Consider the following 18,890-nt stretch of genomic DNA (forward strand, 5'->3'; position numbering starts at 1 on the left):
ACACTTTTATATACATAGTAAATATGTACCACCTTTGTTGTTCTTTCGCCTGAGCATCCATTGTGACAGTGTGATCAAACATTACTTATTATTGGTTTCTCATAGGAAGAGCATGGAGAATTGCTTCGTTATGCTATAGTGACTGCAAATATTGAATCAGGAGCTTCACAGCCATCTCATCCTAAGGGAGAAGTGTTGACAGATGTTAGATTTTCTACTATAATTGATGATATTCTTCATAATCAAGGTTATGTGTATTTTTCAATATCTAAATTTAAGATGTTATTTGAGCTTATTAATGTTATTGACTTATGATTGTGAAAATGCTTCTCTAGTGGTTCTTCTTAGTCAATGGTGTAAATCACTATTATCTGGGGAAACTTCTTACATTTGAATATGTTATTCTGGGCTCTTATATAACAGCTGGATTTTTATTTGAGCTTCTTTTGACTATTTTATGAAAAGTAGTAAAGTTAAAGCAACATTGCATGTCTCTTAGTGGAGTATGCTGCATCTCTGTACTTGGTTCAATGGTAGTTTGCCAGTTTTATCTTGGAAAATAAATGCCCAGTCCCTCAAATTAAAGATGATCCATAGGTAGCCCTCAGAATTCCTTAAGTTTCATAAACCAGTGCTAGGACTTTGTCAGCAGTATTTCTGTGGGCATGAAGGACTGTTTGGATTATCACCACAAACATGAATCCATCTTTGGACTACGTCAGTGGCAGAATAGAGAGCTAATACAAAGCAGGATGTATGTTGATAGATGAGTAAAAGGTTGAAAAAGGAGAATGAAGCTCCTTTTACCTGTTTGCTCCTTATTCAGTACAGTACGGGAACCCAAACAGCTCACTCTAAATAAGCATGCAGAAAGCCCTTGTAAAACAGCCCTGGTAATGCACAGTTACCAACAATAGGTATAACTCTAAGGTTCCCCCCTTGAAAGCACATGACAAACCTACTCAAGAGTCAGCAGGCTCCTGGGTTTCTGCTAAGTCACAGCCCTAGTGTCTGTGATTCTTCTCCCTCTGCAGACATGGAGTTTTCTTTGCTTCTCAGTCTTTGGCCTACTGCATTGGATCGGCGAATAGACCACAATTGTAAAATAAATATATTTATTCTACCACTGAAACATTCTAATACTGAATATTTTCTACCCAAACTTTATTGATCTTGAAGAGATATGACCCTTAGATTTATTCACTCAATATCAGTGATCTTGATCATGTTTTGGTTACAACGGCACCTCAAGATGGAGTTTGTACTGAGCAGGCCCAAAGTGCTGTTGTTAGCTTTCTAATCCTCTGCCATTAAGGTGGTCACCAAAAGCTTGTTTTCTTTTCCACTGGCTACAGTACTACTGTACTGTTGTTCCCAGTAACACAATGGAGGAGTCCTTTCCTTGCCCCAGTTCTGCAATCTTTCAAGGTAATCACTTGGGATTTAAGACCCTGGTCTTTTCTAGCATATGAGACAGTATTTGCCTTTATCAAAAAGGACTTGGGACCTAAGCATACAACATTCAGTGAATTTAGATTATCCCGATTCACACATAGACTTGGTTAGAATGGGCTATGTAAATTTATCATCCCATTCTCTTTACTCATAGTATTGCCATTGCTTGGTGTAAGCGAGGTGTGTCAAAGCTGGCAAAGTTATTCTTATGAGGTTTTTCCCAGTTCCCTTTTCACCATGTACAGTATTCCCTCACTTATCGTGGGTATTATGTTCTAGACCGCCCCTCGCGATAGGTGAAAATCCGCGAAATAGGAACCTTACATTTATTTTAGTATTCATATATATTTTAAGGCTTTATAAACCCTTCCCACATACTTATAAACCATTCCCAGTCCCGTATTAGCCTTTTCCACACTTTTTATAAACACTACTTATATTCTTAAACATATTCTACACTCTTAAGCCTACGTAACTTTAATAATATACGTATACAGTACCGTAAAATCCCGCGATATAGCGAAAAATCCACTATAAATAATTAAATATAATATTTTTTAAAATCCCGCGATACAGTGAGGCCACGATAAATGAACCGCAATATAGAGAAGGACTACTGTATTGACTAAAGGTTCCTGAGGTAGAACTAAGGAAGTCTCTGTTTTGGGGGAAGCCAGTGTCACTTTAGTTTGATTACAGCTCATGGAAAGCAGCAGGGCCCTGGAAATATCAGTATTATTAGATAGCATAGTCTTCTAAGTTCTAATGTCATTCACCCACTGATTCTCTTAGTGTGAACTGAACACCATAGTAGACTGAATTCTCTTCATCCATATTTGGTACGTGAAATTGAGCTTATTAATGATATAACACTTACTCTAGTTTCAGGGTCTTTTCCTTATTCTTTTCCTTGTTTTAATGTTCCAATAACCCCAGCATGTTGTATATTTTTTGTTTTAAAATCTTTCTTATGTACCTCACCTTCTTAAATGAGGTGTGTGTGTTAGACATTTTACTTAAGTGCTTTGGTTTAATTTTTTTTAAATACCTATTTCTTTTCAGTAGGAAATACCCCTGTAGAGAGAGAAATAAGGATGGAAGTTGGAAGAGGATGTGAGTTAAATATTTTAAGTCATGCAAAGACAGAAGGTATGACTTTTCCTCAGCTCATTTTTTATTAATATTATTAATATACAACATATTGTGGTTTGATGACTATTCTCTATGTAGTAAGAGGAACAATTTTAGCATATTACTTCAGTCACCTTCAAAGTACTGTCCTTTTGATGTAATACACCTATTTAGATGTTTTTTCCACTGCTCAAAACAGTTTTTGAATTTGTTGATTTTGATGACTTTTAGTGCTTCTGTCGTGTTTTCTTTCACCTCTTCCACATCAGCAAAATGTTTCCCTTTGAGGACTTTTTTCATCCAGGGAAACAAAAAATTGTTCAGGGTGAGATTGGGTGAAATGAACTGGATCTTTGGAGATAGGGCACGGAGGGCACGCCATTTTTGGTCAAAACCTGCTGAACACCCAGCACAGTGTGGGCCAGTGCACTCGTAAACCACCCATTATGAAATGGGCCACTGTGTTAGTAGAGTCTTCAAAAAACTCCACTGAAGCTGAATGCAGCCTCTCACAACAATACCAGCTGGCTTGCTGATACAGATGGGTTTCTAGAACACTCTCTAGCAGTGCAAGCCTATCCTGCAAGGGACCCACCCTCTAGGAGATAACTCCAGGATGTTTTGGGGGGTCTCGCCTCATATGAAGCATCATTATTTAAATATAGGAGGCGTCTTATGCTGGTTAGTCCTAAATCAACGACAATACTGAAATTAAAAATAGCCTGATTAGCCCTGGCCAGCGTGGCTCAGTTGGTTGGGCATAGTCCAGCAAATCTAAAGGTTGCTGGTTTGATTCCTGGTCAGGGTACATGCCTGGGTTGTGGGCTCTGTGCCCTGCCCTGTTGGGCCCTTGCAGAAGGCAGAAGGCAGAAGGCAACCAATCAATGTTTCACTCCCTCTTTCTTCCTCCCTTCCCCTCTTTCTGAAATAAAATTTAAAAATTAAAAAAAATTTTTTAAATAGCCAGATTAAGTACGCTGAAAAGTCGTTTCTCTGCATTTTTCCCAGCCTCTGTTGTAACTGACATCTTCTAGTCTTCCAATATAAGTCCTGACCAATCTGGGTTGTTTTCAATTTGCCTTGACCGCTACAACTTTTTATCAAATTCTAGGGTCAGCACCAGTGTCATCACCAAGGAAGTCTTCTCACCCCGTCATGGATTTTTTCAGTTCGAATCTTTTAGGCGACTCTTCCTCAGCAGGGTCTAATTCTAGTCATGCAGGTGTTCATGAAATAACTGTGGGTGATCTTGTTTCTGAAGAAAACCTTCAAAAGGTGGAAAATGTACTGGATCTTTGCAGTTCAGGCTTTATGGTATTGTTGAATTAGTTTAACAGTTTTGCTCTTAATTCTACTGTTTTTCTTTCTTTGAATTAAAAGGTTTTTGTTTTTTTTTTATCTGTAGTTTTTTTTAAATCAGTCCAATGTCTTAAATTTGTGCTTCTCAGTCTTTAATGTCCATATGAATCACATGGGAATCCTGTTGAACTGCAGCTTCTTCGTCAGTCTTGGTGAGGGCCTGAGATGCATTTCTAACAAGTCCCCAGGTGATGCTGCTGGTTCAGAAAATGTACTTTGAATAGCATAGTTTTAAATAGTTGCCGGAACAGGTTTGAACATTCTGCTGAATTTCTCTGAGGTTTTGAAAGACTCAGTCTGTGTGTGACTGAGATCCTCATTAAACCTTTACTATATCATACCTATGACTAATGGAAATGTCTCCTTTTATATGAAGTGCAAAATCCAACTTTAGCAATGTATATTCATTTTATAGCCACTCTTATAGAACCACAAGGTATAACTGATATTTCTATAAAAATTGATTTTTATTTTGGTGATGTTAGTGGCCTTTAAGTAAAACAAAGAATTACAGAAGTGGCAGGGTTTTTTTTTACTTTTTAAAATATAATTGAGAAAATAATCATTTTTCTGAAACAGTTTGAGAAAACGAAGCTGAGTTATTCACATGCATAGATAAATAATGGTCATGATAGTTCTGTGACATCTATATTTCTCTGTTATTTGAACTAGAAATTCCAGATAAAATCTTTTAGTATAGTTTCTTCCATTTTCTTCAATGGAAGAGGTTTCATACTTCTAATCATGATGTAAGTCAACTGAAATAGTGTACCACCAACCATTTAAATTTTTCTTTATTCAGTTAACCATATTGTTATCTAATTTTTGATAACATGATTATTTGGTCTTTTTACTTAGGCCAGTCAGTAGGGTGAAAAGGGATCAGACTTAGCAAGTTGTTAAAGTGGCCATTATGATAAATGATTTGGGGGAAGAAAGCATCGACTCCTGTGGCTCCCACTATCCACCCCTCCCTAAATAACTTCTCAGTCCTATGGCTCATTCTAAGACATAGTTCCTACAGTTCTTTTTTCCTGATCCATCTTAATATGGACAGTTAACTCCTTGAATAAAGAAAGAATCTGTTTATTGGTGACTGAGACCTGAAAATTTTTTTTAATTATAAGATTTCATACAAAGTAACTTAAAATAGGGAAAAAATGTGAACTAAGAGGCACTGTAACTTGAATTTGTAAATATTTTCATTAATGATTTTTCTAAAAATAGCTCTCATGTTGATTGGTTGTTCTGATTTTTAAAAAATGTTTCTAAACTTCAGTGTAATTTTAAGAAGCACTGTTAGGGAACAAACTGCTTAGTTATTAGTATTTTTACTTTTCAGACAAACGTCATATCTGAACTAAGTGAGACTAAATTTTATTGACTGGCATCATATGGAAATGAAAAAAGAAAAAGAAAAACATGCAGCACATTTAAAACAACTGTGCAACCAGATCAACAGCTTGAAGGAGCCGCAAACAGCCTATGAAATCTCTATTCGGAGAAAAGATGAGGTGTTCTTTTTTATATTTCTTTTTAAGTAAGATTCAGTAAATGTCTTGCTGGATAATTAATTCCAGAAAGTGATGTTTTAGGTCATGCAAGATACAAAGGGAAGATTGCTTCAGAAATTGGTAGAAAAAGAGGTGCATAGATATATAATTTATTCTTCTTATTAAACATGCCATGGTCATGCCATTTTATTATCTTTGAAATCAACTTCAGTGTACTTCAAGCTTTAAGAGTGCATGCTAAATGTGGGAACACTAAGTTTTTCTTCCTAACTGACCTTAAGAGAACTTTAGGGAACCAGCATTATCCACATTTTAAACCATCTTTTTTTTTAAGCTATGATATGTCTTTATTCATGAATAAAGTCTTTTCTTCCTTTATTGATAAACAGCACTTTTCTTCTTCTTCTTCTTCTTCTTTTTTTATCCTCACTCAAGAACTTTTTTGTGTGTGTGTGGCTTTTAGAGAGAGAGGAAGGGAGAGAGAGAGGCATCCACTGGTTTCCTCCTTTACGCACCCAGACTGGGGATCAGACCACAATCCAGGTTTGTGCCCCAACTGGAAATTGAACCTGCACCCTTTGGTTATGGGACAATGCTCCAACCAATTGAGCCACACCATTCAGGGCAATAAACAGCACCTTTTATTTCACTTTCTGTTAGCCTGTTAAGAACTTGAGAGTAAGGTTAAGAACTTGAGAGTAAGGTTCAGGTTTGTGCTAATTTTGTGCCACCAGACAGCACCATGAACAAAGCAGATTGGCAACAAATCTATGGCTGCCCCCAGGAGGATGGTGGCTTTCAGGGAAGAGGGACTCACAGCAAACACCTCAGTTGCTTGTCTGAAGACGCCAACACTCAGTTTTAATTAGCTAGATAAAAATTATGGTTTTTATTTAAAAAACATTCCTTTTGGTATTACAAGGTGTAATATAAAATTGAGCGTTTTCATACTTTTTTTAAACAATAGATATTAATGTCAGTCATTTTCTCTATTACCCTGAAAACTCTTATCTTAAGGTTTTTGAATATTTTAAGTTTAAATTTTTTAATTTTAAAATATCACATATAAAAAGTTGTATATGTGTTGAATTTTTGAAAACAAAAAGTTAATAGCCATGTACCAACATACAGCTTAAGAAAGAGAATATTAACAATATCTTAGAATGTGTGCCCTTTTCCACTTTTGAAAACTTATATAATGGAATACTACACAGTAGAAAAAAAGAAGGAACCCCTACCCTTTGAGACAGCATGGATGGAACTGTAGAATATTATGCTAAGTGAAATAAGCCAGTTGGTGAAAGACAAATACCATATGATCCCACCTGTAACAGGAAACTAATGAATAAAATAAACTAACAAATAAAATAGAACCACAGCCATGGAAACATGATAGTGACCAGAGGGGAGGAGGGAGAGAGAGAGGGATAATGGTGGAAAGAAGGGGAAGAATCTAGTCAAAGAACCTGTACAAATGAACCATGGACATGGACAACAGGGTGGGAATTGACTGTGGGAATGGGGGGTGGGCTGGGCGGAGGAGGGCAAAGGGGAAAAAATTGGGACAACTGTAATTGAATAAAATTTTTTAAATGAAAATTGTTTAAAGAACCAGAATAAATGTCTCTCAGTAAATGTGTCCAGTTTACAAAATCTCTTTTTAATATGGCCATTTTTTTAGATATGTATTTCAGTTACTCGGGATTTTTAAAAAATAATTTATTTATTTATTTGTTTGTTTATTTATTTTATTTTTAGAGAGAGGGGAGAGGAGAAAGAGAGGGAGAGAAACATCACTGTGTGGTTGCCTCTTACTCACATCCCCAACTGGGGACCTGACGTGCAACCTAGTCATGTGCCCTGACTGGGAATCGAACTAGCGACACTTGGCTCGCAGGCTGATGCTCAATCCACTGAGCCACAGCAGTCAGGCTCAGTTACTCAGTTCTTAATAAGAGAAAATATTGTCTTAGGATTTAAAAGTCTCTGTAGCTTTTTTTTTTTTTTTTAGGATCAAGAATAATATCACTGAAGAAACACATCAAAGTATAACAATTATTTGCTTTTATGAGATTATTTAATCCAAAGAAAATCATTAAACAGTTACTAAACGTATTTAGGGACTAAAAAGATATTTAAAATCAGGTCTCTGCCTTCAATTCTAATCAATAAAGACTTTTTTGTGTATGTAGGAAAACTTTCAATGTATGGTTATTTTTCTAAAATTAAATGTCAGTGACCAGGTTTAGGCAATGTAGTTTTATAATTGTGAGTACATGAAACGCAGAGTTCATTCTTGTATTATTTTTTAATTGCATTATTTTCCATATGAACAACTGTAAAACTACTTTTGCTGCATCCTGTATTAACTTTCTTTTTATTTTAGTTTAAACTTATATTTATTTTTATTTTTTAATTGTATTTTCCATTACCATTTTTGTGTATATAAAATTTTTTGGTGATTACCAAGACACACATGAGATTTCTTCTCTTTTGTTCCCCTTCATTCATTGATATGTAGTATACTCATATTGGGAAGTTTCTTTGGTCTTTTTAAAGGTAATAATGAGGTTAACTGGATGAATATAGTAGTAATCCATAGGTATTCTCTAGCATTTTTTGATATATGAGAAAAATCACTTTACCAGTTGCTGTTATTATAACATAACAATAATTGGTTTAATTGCTATTTGTAGGTGATTTCCAGCTAGTCTCATGCCATAGGCAAGCAAAAGGGAAGGATAGAGTTGATGAGAACATTCTTTCACTGGAGAATTGGCCACGTCAAAGCCATACAGGATGTAAGTATCAAAGTGACAATTGACAAATATTAGACTTAGGAACTCAAAGGTGTTTAGGAACATATATTAGGAAAAAAATTAAAGAAGGATTTATTTTCTAATAAGTCAAAATGAATTTACAATTTAATGTTGCTCTGATTTTAAAGGAGTTTGATTCAGAATAGTTCAGGGGGAAAATAGCGCATATTTTATAGATCTATTGATATATCATTTTCTACTTCATAATAGGTTAATAAGAATTCTACTTAAATGCCATAGTTATGGAATCCTTTAACAGATTTGACTCAGATGTGACTGTGGGAAAAAAATTTAGAATCTTTAACATATCATATGCTTCCTATATTGTTTCTACTTCTAAAATGCCTGAATATATTCTCCTTAAAAAGAGGCAATACTATATTTACAGTATACTTTATAAAATTTTATAAATTTTTGTTGTATAGACTTACCTTAGAGTAAGAATTAAAGAAAGCCATGTCTTTATAGCTTTTTAAAAATTATACAGTTTGTATATAATTTAAATTTGAACATTATTTATTTTATTTATTTATTTATTTTTATTTTTGGTTTTTAAATTACAGTTGTCCCATTTTTCCCCCATTTCTCTCCCCCACCCAGCCCACCCCTTCTCCCACAATCATATCCCTCCCCGTTGTCCGTGTCCATGAGTCATTTATACACGTTCTTTGACTAAACCCTTCCCTTACTTATCCCCCTTCTCCGCCCCACCCCATTGACTGCTATTCTGCTCTTTGTTCTATTTAGTTTTTTGTTTGTGTTGTTGTTTAGTTTCCTGTATTAGGTGATATCATATGGTATTTTTCTTTCTTTGCCTGGCTTATTTCACTAAGCATAATTCTCTCTAGTTCCATCCATGTTGTTGCAAATGGCAGGAGTTCCTTCTTTCTTTCTGCTGCATAGTATTCCATTGTGTAAATGTACCACAGTTTTTTGATCCACTCATCTACAGATGGGCACTTAGGCTGTTTCCAGCACTTAGCTATTGTAAACAGTGCTGCAATGAACATAGGGGTGCATAAGTTCTTTTGAATTGGTGTTTCAAGATTCTTCGGGTATAATCCTAGTAGTGGAATCGCTGGTTCAAAAGGCAGTTCCATTTTTAATTTTTTGAGGTAATTCCATACTGTTTTCCATAGTGGCTGCACCAGTCTGCATTCCCACCAACAGTGCACTAGGGTTCCCGTTTCTCCACATCCTCACCAGCACTTGTTGTTTGTTGATCTGTTGATGATGGCCATTCTGACTGGTGTAAAATGGTATCTCATTGTGGTTTTTATTTGCGTCTCCCTGATGGCTAATGATGTTGAGCATTTTTTCATGTGTCTATGGACCTTCTGTATGTCCTCTTCAGAGAAGTGTTTGTTCAGGTCCTTTGCCCATTTTTTAATTGGGTTGTTTGTTTTCTTGATGTTGAGTCATATAAGCTCTTTATATATTTTGGAAATCAGTCCCCTGTCTGTGATGTCATTGGCAAATATGTTTTCCCATATGGTTGGTTTCCTTTTTATCTTGCTGATGTTTTCTTTTGCTGAGCAGAAACTCTTTAGTTTGATGTAATCCCATTTGTTTATTTTTTCCTTTATTTCTCTTGCCTTAGGAGATGTATCTGTGAGGGAATTGTTACGTGAGATATCTGAAATTTTCTTGCCTATGTTTTCCTGTAGGACTTTTATGGTGTCATGGCTTACATTTAAGTCTTTGATCCATCTAGAGTTTATTCTCATGTGTGGTGTAAGTTGGTGGTCTAGTTTCATTTTTTTGCAAGTCCCTATCCAATTCTCCCAGCACCATTTGTTAAAGAGGCTCTTCTCACTCCATTTTATGTTCCCATAGGTTTTGGGCTGTTGTGTGCTCATTATCATTAGTTTCTAGAAATTTCTTGATTTCTTCTTTGATGTCATTGTTAACCCATTCATTATTTAATAGCATGTTATTCATTCTCCATGGGTTTGGGTGTCTTTGATTTTTTTCTCTGAGGTTGATTTTTAGTTTCAATGCATTGTGGTCTGAAAAGATGCTTGATATAATTTCAATTTTCTTGAATGTGTTGAGGCTTGTTTTGTGTCCTATTATGTGGTCTATCTTTGAAAATATCCCATGCGCATTTGAAAAGAATGTATATTTTGCTTCTTTGGGGTGGAAAGTTCTATATATATCAGTTAAGTCCATGCGGTTTAGTGTGTTGTTCAATGCCTGTATATCCTTGGTGTTTCTTTGCTTCGATGATCTGTCTATGGTTGATAATGGAGTGTTGAAGTCCCCTACTATGAGTGTGTTGTTGTTGATATCCTTCTTGTGGTCTTCTAGTGTTTGCTTTATGTATTTGGGTGCTCCTATGTTGGGTGCATATGTGTTTATCAATGTTATATCTTCTTGATGGATTGTTCCTTTAAGTATTATGAAATGTCCTTCTTTATCTCTTTTTATTGCCCTTGCTTTGAAATCCATTTTGTCTGATATGAGGACTGCTACCCCGGCTCTTTTTTCCGGTTCATTTGCTTGGAATATTTTTTTATATCCCTTTGCTTTCAGTCTGTGTAAATCTTTTGTTTTGAGGCGTGTTTCTTGTAGACAGCAAATATGTGGGTCCTGTTTTCTTATCCATTCCATTACCCTATGTCTTTTAATTGGAGCATTTAATCCATTTACATTTAAGGTTATTATTGACATGTATTTATTCATTTCCCTTTGTACTTGTGTTTCTCTCCTCTTTTTTATTTTTTTTTCTTCTTTTTTCTTAGAACACTCCCTTTAGCATCTCTTGCAATGCTGGTTTGCTGGAGATGTATTCTTTTAGTCTTCCTTTGTCTGAGAAACTCCTTATTTCACCTTCTATTTTGAATGAGAGCCTTGCTGGGTAGAGTATTCTTGGTTGTAGGCCTGTGTTTTTCATTGCTTGAAATATTTTTGACCACTCCCTTCTGTTGAGAAATCGGTCAATAGCCTTATCGGAGCTCCCTTGTATGTTATTTGCTGTTTTTCTCTTGCTGCTTTTAGGATTCTCTCTTTGTCTTGGAATGTTGCCATTTTAATTATGATATGCCTTGGAGTGGGTTTTTGGGGGTTCCTCTTCATTGGAACTCTCTGTGCTTCCTGAACTTGTATAACTTTTTCTCTCATCAGGTTCGGAAAATTTTCTGTCACTATTTCCCCTATCAGTTTTTCAATTCCATGCTCCTTTTCTTCTCCCTCTCTTATTCCGATAATCCTGATATTATTTCTTCTCATGCTATCCTGTAATTCCCTTACATCTTGTTCATATTTTTTCAATCTTTTTTCATTTTGCTGTATTGTCTGGGAGTTTTTCTCTACATTATCTTCTAACTCACTAATCTGATCATCTGCTTCGTTTAATCTGCTCTTGACTGATTCTACTGTGTTTTTCAGTTCAGAGATTGAATTCTTCATTTCTTCCTGGTTCTTGTTAATAGTTCCTATGTCTTTTTTTATGCTGGTGTAGTTCTCTGCAAGTTCCCTATAATTTTCTTGGAGCTGCTGGTAACTTCCTTGGAGGTTGTCATAGTTGATTTTAAGGATGTCAAGTATATTGAGCTTCTTTACCACCATTGTTTTGAATTCCATGTCTGACATTTGGGCTATGTCTATTTCATCTACCTCTCTTTTTCAGGATTCCTCTTTTCTTTTCATTGAGAGGTTATTTCTGCGTCTTACCATGTTGGATTCTTCTTGTTTGTTTTTATTTTTTTGGGATGGTCTGGTTTGACTTCCCACCTTTGTGTGTGAGATTCTTTATATGAGATCTGGGGGTTTTGGTGGTACAGTCTCTTTGATCTCCTGAGCCTGATGTTCTTGGGTTATCCTTTATGTCATTTGTTTATGCTGTCTGGTTATATTTCAGATGTTCTTTGGTAGGATCTTCCTTCTGGCTAGTTGATTGAGAGTCACTCTATCCACTTTGTCTTGAGTTCTTTTGTGGAGATGCTGTTAAGAACATAAACACACAGCCCAGGCAGGAGACCCACAACTCAAAAATATCCCCTACCCTCTATCCCGCTATCATCATCCAACGAGCCAGTATTAATATAAATGTAAAGAAATTAGGGCTTTTATACTATAAGAAGAATAGATAAGAGTTGTTTTTAGGGAGGAAAAATATGATTTTTGATAGAGGGGACGATAGATTAATAATAGTTGAGACTATGCAACCCAGTAGGTAATATTTACATTGTATATTAATAAAAATAGAAGAAAAGGATGGAAAAATACAGAATATAGTAAGAAAGTGTGATTGTATTGTATTGTATTTATATAGTAATTATATTCTATTTATTTAGAATGAAAGGAGGACTAAACTAGACACACAAACAAATAAACAACGATTAAAGAAGAAGGATGAGAAGGAGAGATTATATGAAACGCATTAAAGATATAGTTTTGTTTTGTTTTTTTTCTTTTTTCCCCTCCCCTCCTCTCCTCTCCTCCTTTTTCCTTTTTTTTAAGGAAGGGAAAAGAAAAGAAAAGAGAAAAAATTTAAAAAAAGGAATGTTTTTACTCAGTTCAGCCTTGGTGTGTCATCTTCTTTTTCTGCGTCCTCAGCTGGTCTAATGGGGCGGTTCAGAGGTTCTTGTTCCTTGCAGCAATGGTGTGCGCCCGCAGTGGCTGGCACAGCGCGCTCCCTTGCCGTCCACTGGAGCCAACTGAGGTGCCCTTGCGTGAGCGCCCCTGCACGCGTGGGGCGGCCTGAGAGCTTGCCTGGAGCCTGCCCAGACGCGCCCGGAGCTGGTCTCTCACCTCCCAGGGCGGGGGTCCCAGACACTTGGGCACAGTGGAAGTGAGCAATGGTGCCTACTGTAGCCGGGCCGAGGTGTTTTCGTGCTCGAGCACCCATGCGCACATAGTGCAGCCCGAGAGCTAGCCTTAGTCTCGCTGAGCCGAGCTCCGGGAGTTGGTCTCTCGCCTCTTAGGGTGGGGCCCCAGACACTTGTGCTCAGTGGAAGTGAGCGTCTGTGAGTCGCTGCTGCCCGCTGTTCCCGTGCCGCAGCCGCCCGCCTTCCCGCACCCATCTGGGCAGGCACTAGCCTAGCCTGAGCAAGTGGTCTGCGCTCCAGGCCTGGTGCCCACTGGAGCTGGCCAGGGGTGTCTATGCACGGTCTTCTGCGTGTTCAGTGGGCCCTCCCTGTGCCCGTTGGGGCACTGATCTTATGTTTGTTGGGGTGTGTCTGAGGGGCACCTGGACGTGCGCCCCGCGCCCCTGGGTGAGTGAATAAGGGCACTTCCCTATGTGCACCCCCGCGACCCAAGGGGAGGGTTGGGGAGTGGACAAGCGCCTCTGCGCCTGCACTCCTCAAGAACGTCCTACTACCCTCAAACTTTCCACCCCTCTCTGTAGTTCACAAGAGAAAAATATAAAGGTAAATTATGTTCTCACTTGCCCAGCAGCACGCTGTCTCCTGTCCTTCAGCGCCAATGCCACTTGGTTGAGTCCCATCTCTGCCAACAGGCAGAGATCTGCTCTCCTCCTGACTCCTCTCTGGGGAAGCCTGTGGTCGCCAAAAAGCCTTTGTGTACTTCCAGCCGCAGCTCGGGCAGCCACCCCAGTCAGAGATCCTGTCTTGTCCCTTTTTCCTTCGCTATCCTCACTAAACAGGTTGTTCCCAGATGGTTTTTCTCTAATCCAGCAGTGCCAAGGCTCGACTCCTGCCAGTGTCCACCTGCTCACTGAGATGTTCTGTCTGCAATTCGTCCAAACTACAGACGGTTCTCAGGAGCCTGAAAGCGCAGCCTCCCCTCACTCCTCCACCATCTTCCTTCTCCTGAACATTATTTATTTTAAATAAGACTGTATCAACATATCAGAGTAAATATAAACTAAGACAGAATGATGATTTATTGTGTTAAAAGTGGGAAAGTATGTGTATGGACTTCCAGTCAAGATGGCAGCATAGGTAAACATTGCTTGCCTCCTCACACAACCACATCAAACTTACAACTGAAATATAGAAGAACCATCACAAAGAAATTGAATTGAACGGAAGCCTGACAACTACGGAATTAAACCGCATCCATCCAGACTGGTAGGAGGGGCAAAGACATGGAACGAGCTGGTCCCACACCCATGTGTGGTAGATGAAAATTTGGGAGGGATATCTCAGGAGTGAGGAGTTGCTGTCCCATGCCAGGTCCCTCAGCCCAGGGTTCCAGTGCCAGGAAGATAAGTCCCCATTACTTCTGACTGCAAAAACCAGGGGGAATTGAGTCAGTGGATGAAACTTCTGGAGTCCCAAACAGTTCATCTTAAAGAACCCACAGAGGGACTTACTTAGACTCACTCCCTCTGAGCTCCAGCACAATGGTAGCAGCTTGAAAGACACTGGTGGCATATAAGAAGGAACTGAAGCATATGGCATTAGAGTGGGAGCTGGTGGACAGCTTTCTCCCAGACAGAAGGGCAGCCAGAGGCCATTGTCCCTTATCTAAACCCTCCCTGCACAGAGCCTGCTGGTGGGTACCATATCTGAGAGTCCATCAACCTGGCTAACACTGTTTGCCCTGTCCTAGAGACCCCCTGAGGGTCTGTCTGACCCAACTTACAGCTGTTAACAGTGGCTTTTACACATGATTGGCTGGTCTTGGCTCATGCTTCACAACTTCCTAATCCTATCAAACAAGCAACAACTAGCTTCAGTATGCCCTCAGGCCCTAGTGTATCTTGCTAAGTGGCCCCAGGCAGGGAGTCATAGCAGCTTCACCTAATACCTAGAAACACAGGGAGGCTGTCAAAAAAAGGAGACAAAGAAACATGCCCCAAATGAAAGAGCAGATCAGAACTCCAGAAAAAGAGCTAAACAAAATAGAGATAAGCAATCTTATCAGAGGCAGAGTTCAAATCACTGCCTATAAGGATGCTCAAGGAACTTAGGACCTAAACACCATAAAAAGATCCAGTCAGAAACAAAGGATACACAAATTGAAATAAAGAACAATTTACAGGGAAACACTAGTAGAATGAATGAGGCCAAGAATCAAATCAATGATGTAGAACTTAAGGAACCAAAAAACAACGAATCAGAACAACAAGGAGAAAAAAGAATTAAAAAAAAACCCCACAAGGATAACGTGTAAGCAGCCTCTGGGACAACTTCAAGCATTCCAACATTCGCATCATAGGGGTGCCAGGAGAAGAAGAGCAAGAAATTAGAAATCGTTTGAAAAAATATGAAGGAAAACTTAACCTAATTTGGTGAAGGAAATAGACATGCAAGTCCAGGAAGCACAGGGAGTCCCAGACAAGATGAATGCAAAGAGGCCCACTCCAGAACACATAATTAAAATGCCAAAGGTTAAAGATGAAGAGAGAATCTTAAAAGCAGCAAGAAAAAGGCACTTAGTTACCTACAGGGCCGTTCCCATAAGACTGTTGGCTGACTTCTCAAAAGAAACTTTTCAGGCTAGAAGGGATTGGCATGAAATACTCAAAGTCGTGAAAAGCAGGGACCTTCATCCAAGATTGCTCGACCCAACAAAGATATTTATAATCGAAGGACAGATAAAGAGCTTCCCAGACAAGAACAAACTAAAGGAGTTCATCATCACCAAACCATTATATGAAATGTAAAAGTGACCTATTTAAGAAAAAGAAGATAAAAACTATGAACAATAAAATGGCAATAAATACATATCTACCAAAAATTGATTAAAAAAAAACAAAAACAAACTAAGCAAACAAGAAGAACAGAGACAGAATCATGGATATGGACATCATTTTGACAGTTGCCAGATGGGAGAGGGTGTGTGGGGAATGGATGAAGAGGTGAGGGGATTAAGAAGTACAAATTGGTAGTTACAGAATAGCCGTGGGGGTGTAAAGTACAGTATGGGAAATGGAGAAGCCAAAGAACTTATACCCATGACCCATGTACATGAACAATGGTTGGGGGATTGCCTGAGTGAATGAGGGTTGCTGGGTGGAGGATGTCAAAGGGGGAAAACCTGGGACAACTGTAATGGCATGATCAATGAAATTTAAAAATTTTTTTTAAATAAAAGAATTATGAGTATGTATGTATCCTATAAGAAGACAGAGTATAAAGGCTCAACAGTGTTGAGAATTGAAATATAGATGTGTATATCTTTCATGTAATGCTCATGTGAGCCATCACATTATCTCTGCATTTAGTTCTAAGAGATTAGTATTTAAGGAAAAGGCGCTACTCTTATAGATTTCTCTTTTAAGCATACTTCCTAGTACTTTCATTTTTTATTAATTCCAATAGATTAAATTTACATTACTCAGACTGAAAAGAGCTATTTAAAATGAGTATTTATACCATATTTGGAAATTACTTATCAAGTGACATAATGAGAATATATTATGTTTAAAAGTTAGGTGAAGTAGTTGAGGCTGCCATCACTTTTTGAATAAATTTTCAAATTTAAAAAATATGAAAATTAGAAGTACTTCTTCAAAACAATTTAAATTCATTGGTAAAAAGAATAGCACATGTCCTGTTTGGATCAGTTTGGCACTGTATATGATGCAAGGTATGTAAATTAAATTAATCTTGCTTTTGGTTGTGACCACCAAAGCAAAGAGAAAGCAGTGCCATCTGAAGCCACAGTCAGCTTTCTGCCTTCCAGTCCCTTTTGTTCTCCTAGTTTTATTTTCAGCTAAAAGGTCATGCAAATTCAGAACTAAGATGGCATGTGGCAAGTTACTCATTTTCTTTCATTTTTTTTTTTTTTTTTTTTTTTTTTGGTGGTGGTATTTTTCCCTAACTTGATTAGTCACTTAAAACAATGTAATGGGTAAGAAAGAGTTCACGCTCTGGGATAAAGCAGGGACGGCTTCTCCCTGTTTACTGTGTGACCTGAGCAGCTTACTTAACCTCTCTAAGCCTGTTCTTCTATCTGCAGATAAGAATAGTTACACAGGATTGAATAATGTATGTGTAATGCTTACCATGCTATTATGTTTCTTATTATTACTGCCAATATATTTTCCAGTACACTTGTTTTAAGGTTCTATTACTTTCATTTAGGTTTATGAAAATAAACTAGTTGACCAGTACTTCCAAAGAGCTTTACTGAAGAAAGTCTGGAAAGGCTGGCATTCCTTGGTGCAAAAGAAGTGGAAAGATGTGGTGGAGCGAGCTTGTCAAGCAAGAGCTGAAGAAGTTTCTATTCAGATTTCCAATTATTATGAAAACCAAGTTGCTATGGTAAAACTTCTTTTTTTTAATTTTCACTTTCCTTTAGTAGAAATAAAAAAGATGGGCAGCATCACTCACAGTTAGTCTATAGTTAGGCAAAGTGACCCATTTCTCTAATTGCATTTAATGCAGTGTATCTTCAGATGAGATAACTTGACTATTTGGGAAAGAACAACATTAATAAGTCAGACTTACAGACTTATTTATTCTTTCAAAAGTTATAATTCTTATGGCCTCTAAACTTGTGTTGGGTTTCTTGTGTGTACCTGTATCTTAAAAATGTAAATCACCCACAGATTCTTACATTTCTAATACACTTTCTTTTTTTTAAAATATATTTTATTGATTATGTTGTCACAGTAGTTCCAATATTTTTCCCCTTTGCTTCCCTCTGCCCAGTAACCCCCTTCCCTCCATCAATCCCACCCCACTTAGTTCATGTCCATGGGTCATGCATGTACATTCTTTGGCTTCACCCTTTCCTATATTATTCTTAACATACTGTCTATTTTGTACCAACCGATTATGCCTCTTAGTCCCTGCACCATTTCCCCATTTCTCTCCCTCCCCCTCCCAGCTGGTAATCCTACAAATGATCCCCATACCTATGATTCTGTTCCTATTCTGGCTTGCTTAGTTGGATTTTCTTTTCATTTTTTAGATTCAATTGTTGATAGTTGTGAGTTTGTTGTCATTTTAGTGTTCATAGTTTTGATCTTCATTTTCTTAAGTAAGTCCCTTTGACATTTCATATAATGGCTTGGTGATGATGAACTCCTTTAGCTTCACCTTGTCTGGGAAGCACTTCATCTGCCTTTCCATTCCAAATGATAGCTTTGCTGGATAGAGTAATCCTGGTTGCGGGTTGCCTTTCATCACATTGAATACTGCTTGCCTGTCCCTTCCTGCCTGCAAAGTGTCCTCTGAGAACTCAGTTGATAGTTCTATAGGCACCCCTCTGTAGGCAACTCTCCGCCTCTCTCTTGCTGTCCCCAGGACTCTCTCTTTATCTTTCACCTTTGGCATCTCAGTCATGATGCGTCTGGGTGTGGTCCCCTCTGGGTCCAGCTCGCCCAGGACCCTCTGTGCTTCACGGACCTGTATGTCCATCTCCTTCGCAAGATTTGGGAAGTTTTCCTTTTTTTTTTCAATTCTTGCTTCCTCATTCTGCACTGGTTGACTGTTTTTTCCTTTCTTATGTTCCAAATCATTGATTTGACCCCGGTTTCCTTTCCTTCACCATTGGTTTCATGTGGATTTTCCTTCGTTTCACTTAGCATAGCCTTCACTTCTTCTCTTACGCATCTGCCATACTCAAGCATATCTGTCAAGCCTGTGAGCATCTTTATCACCAGTATTTTAAATTCTGCATCTGTTAGGCTGTCTATCTCCTCATCTGTGAGGCTGGCTATCTCCTTGTCGCTTAGTTCTCCCACTGG

At 38.0% G+C, this 18,890-nt stretch overlaps 1 protein-coding gene and 1 pseudogene across 2 annotated transcripts in view; both read left to right on the forward strand.

The window, feature by feature from the left end:
- Positions 1-23: 23 nt before the first annotated feature.
- On the forward strand, positions 24-12,797 carry LOC150008610 (centrosomal protein POC5-like; annotated as a pseudogene). Its single transcript, XR_016511380.1, has 7 exons — positions 24-47; positions 106-247; positions 2,518-2,604; positions 3,698-3,900; positions 5,288-5,459; positions 8,156-8,260; positions 12,577-12,797. The product of XR_016511380.1 is annotated as a centrosomal protein POC5-like (transcript).
- Positions 12,798-17,286: 4,489 nt separating this feature from the next.
- The window catches only part of FAM151B (family with sequence similarity 151 member B), a 35,542-nt gene continuing 33,938 nt past the window's right edge, over positions 17,287-18,890 (forward strand). Inside the window, exon 1 of the mRNA XM_090276428.1 lies at positions 17,287-17,460. Within this exon, the coding sequence (XP_090132554.1) occupies positions 17,458-17,460 (3 nt within the window). The 5' untranslated portion in view covers positions 17,287-17,457. The remainder of the gene's footprint in view (positions 17,461-18,890) is intronic.

This window comes from Furipterus horrens, unplaced genomic scaffold (genome assembly GCF_987537825.1).
Source record: "Furipterus horrens unplaced genomic scaffold, mFurHor1.1.pri manual_scaffold_5, whole genome shotgun sequence".
NCBI classification, from domain to species: Eukaryota; Metazoa; Chordata; class Mammalia; order Chiroptera; family Furipteridae; genus Furipterus; species Furipterus horrens.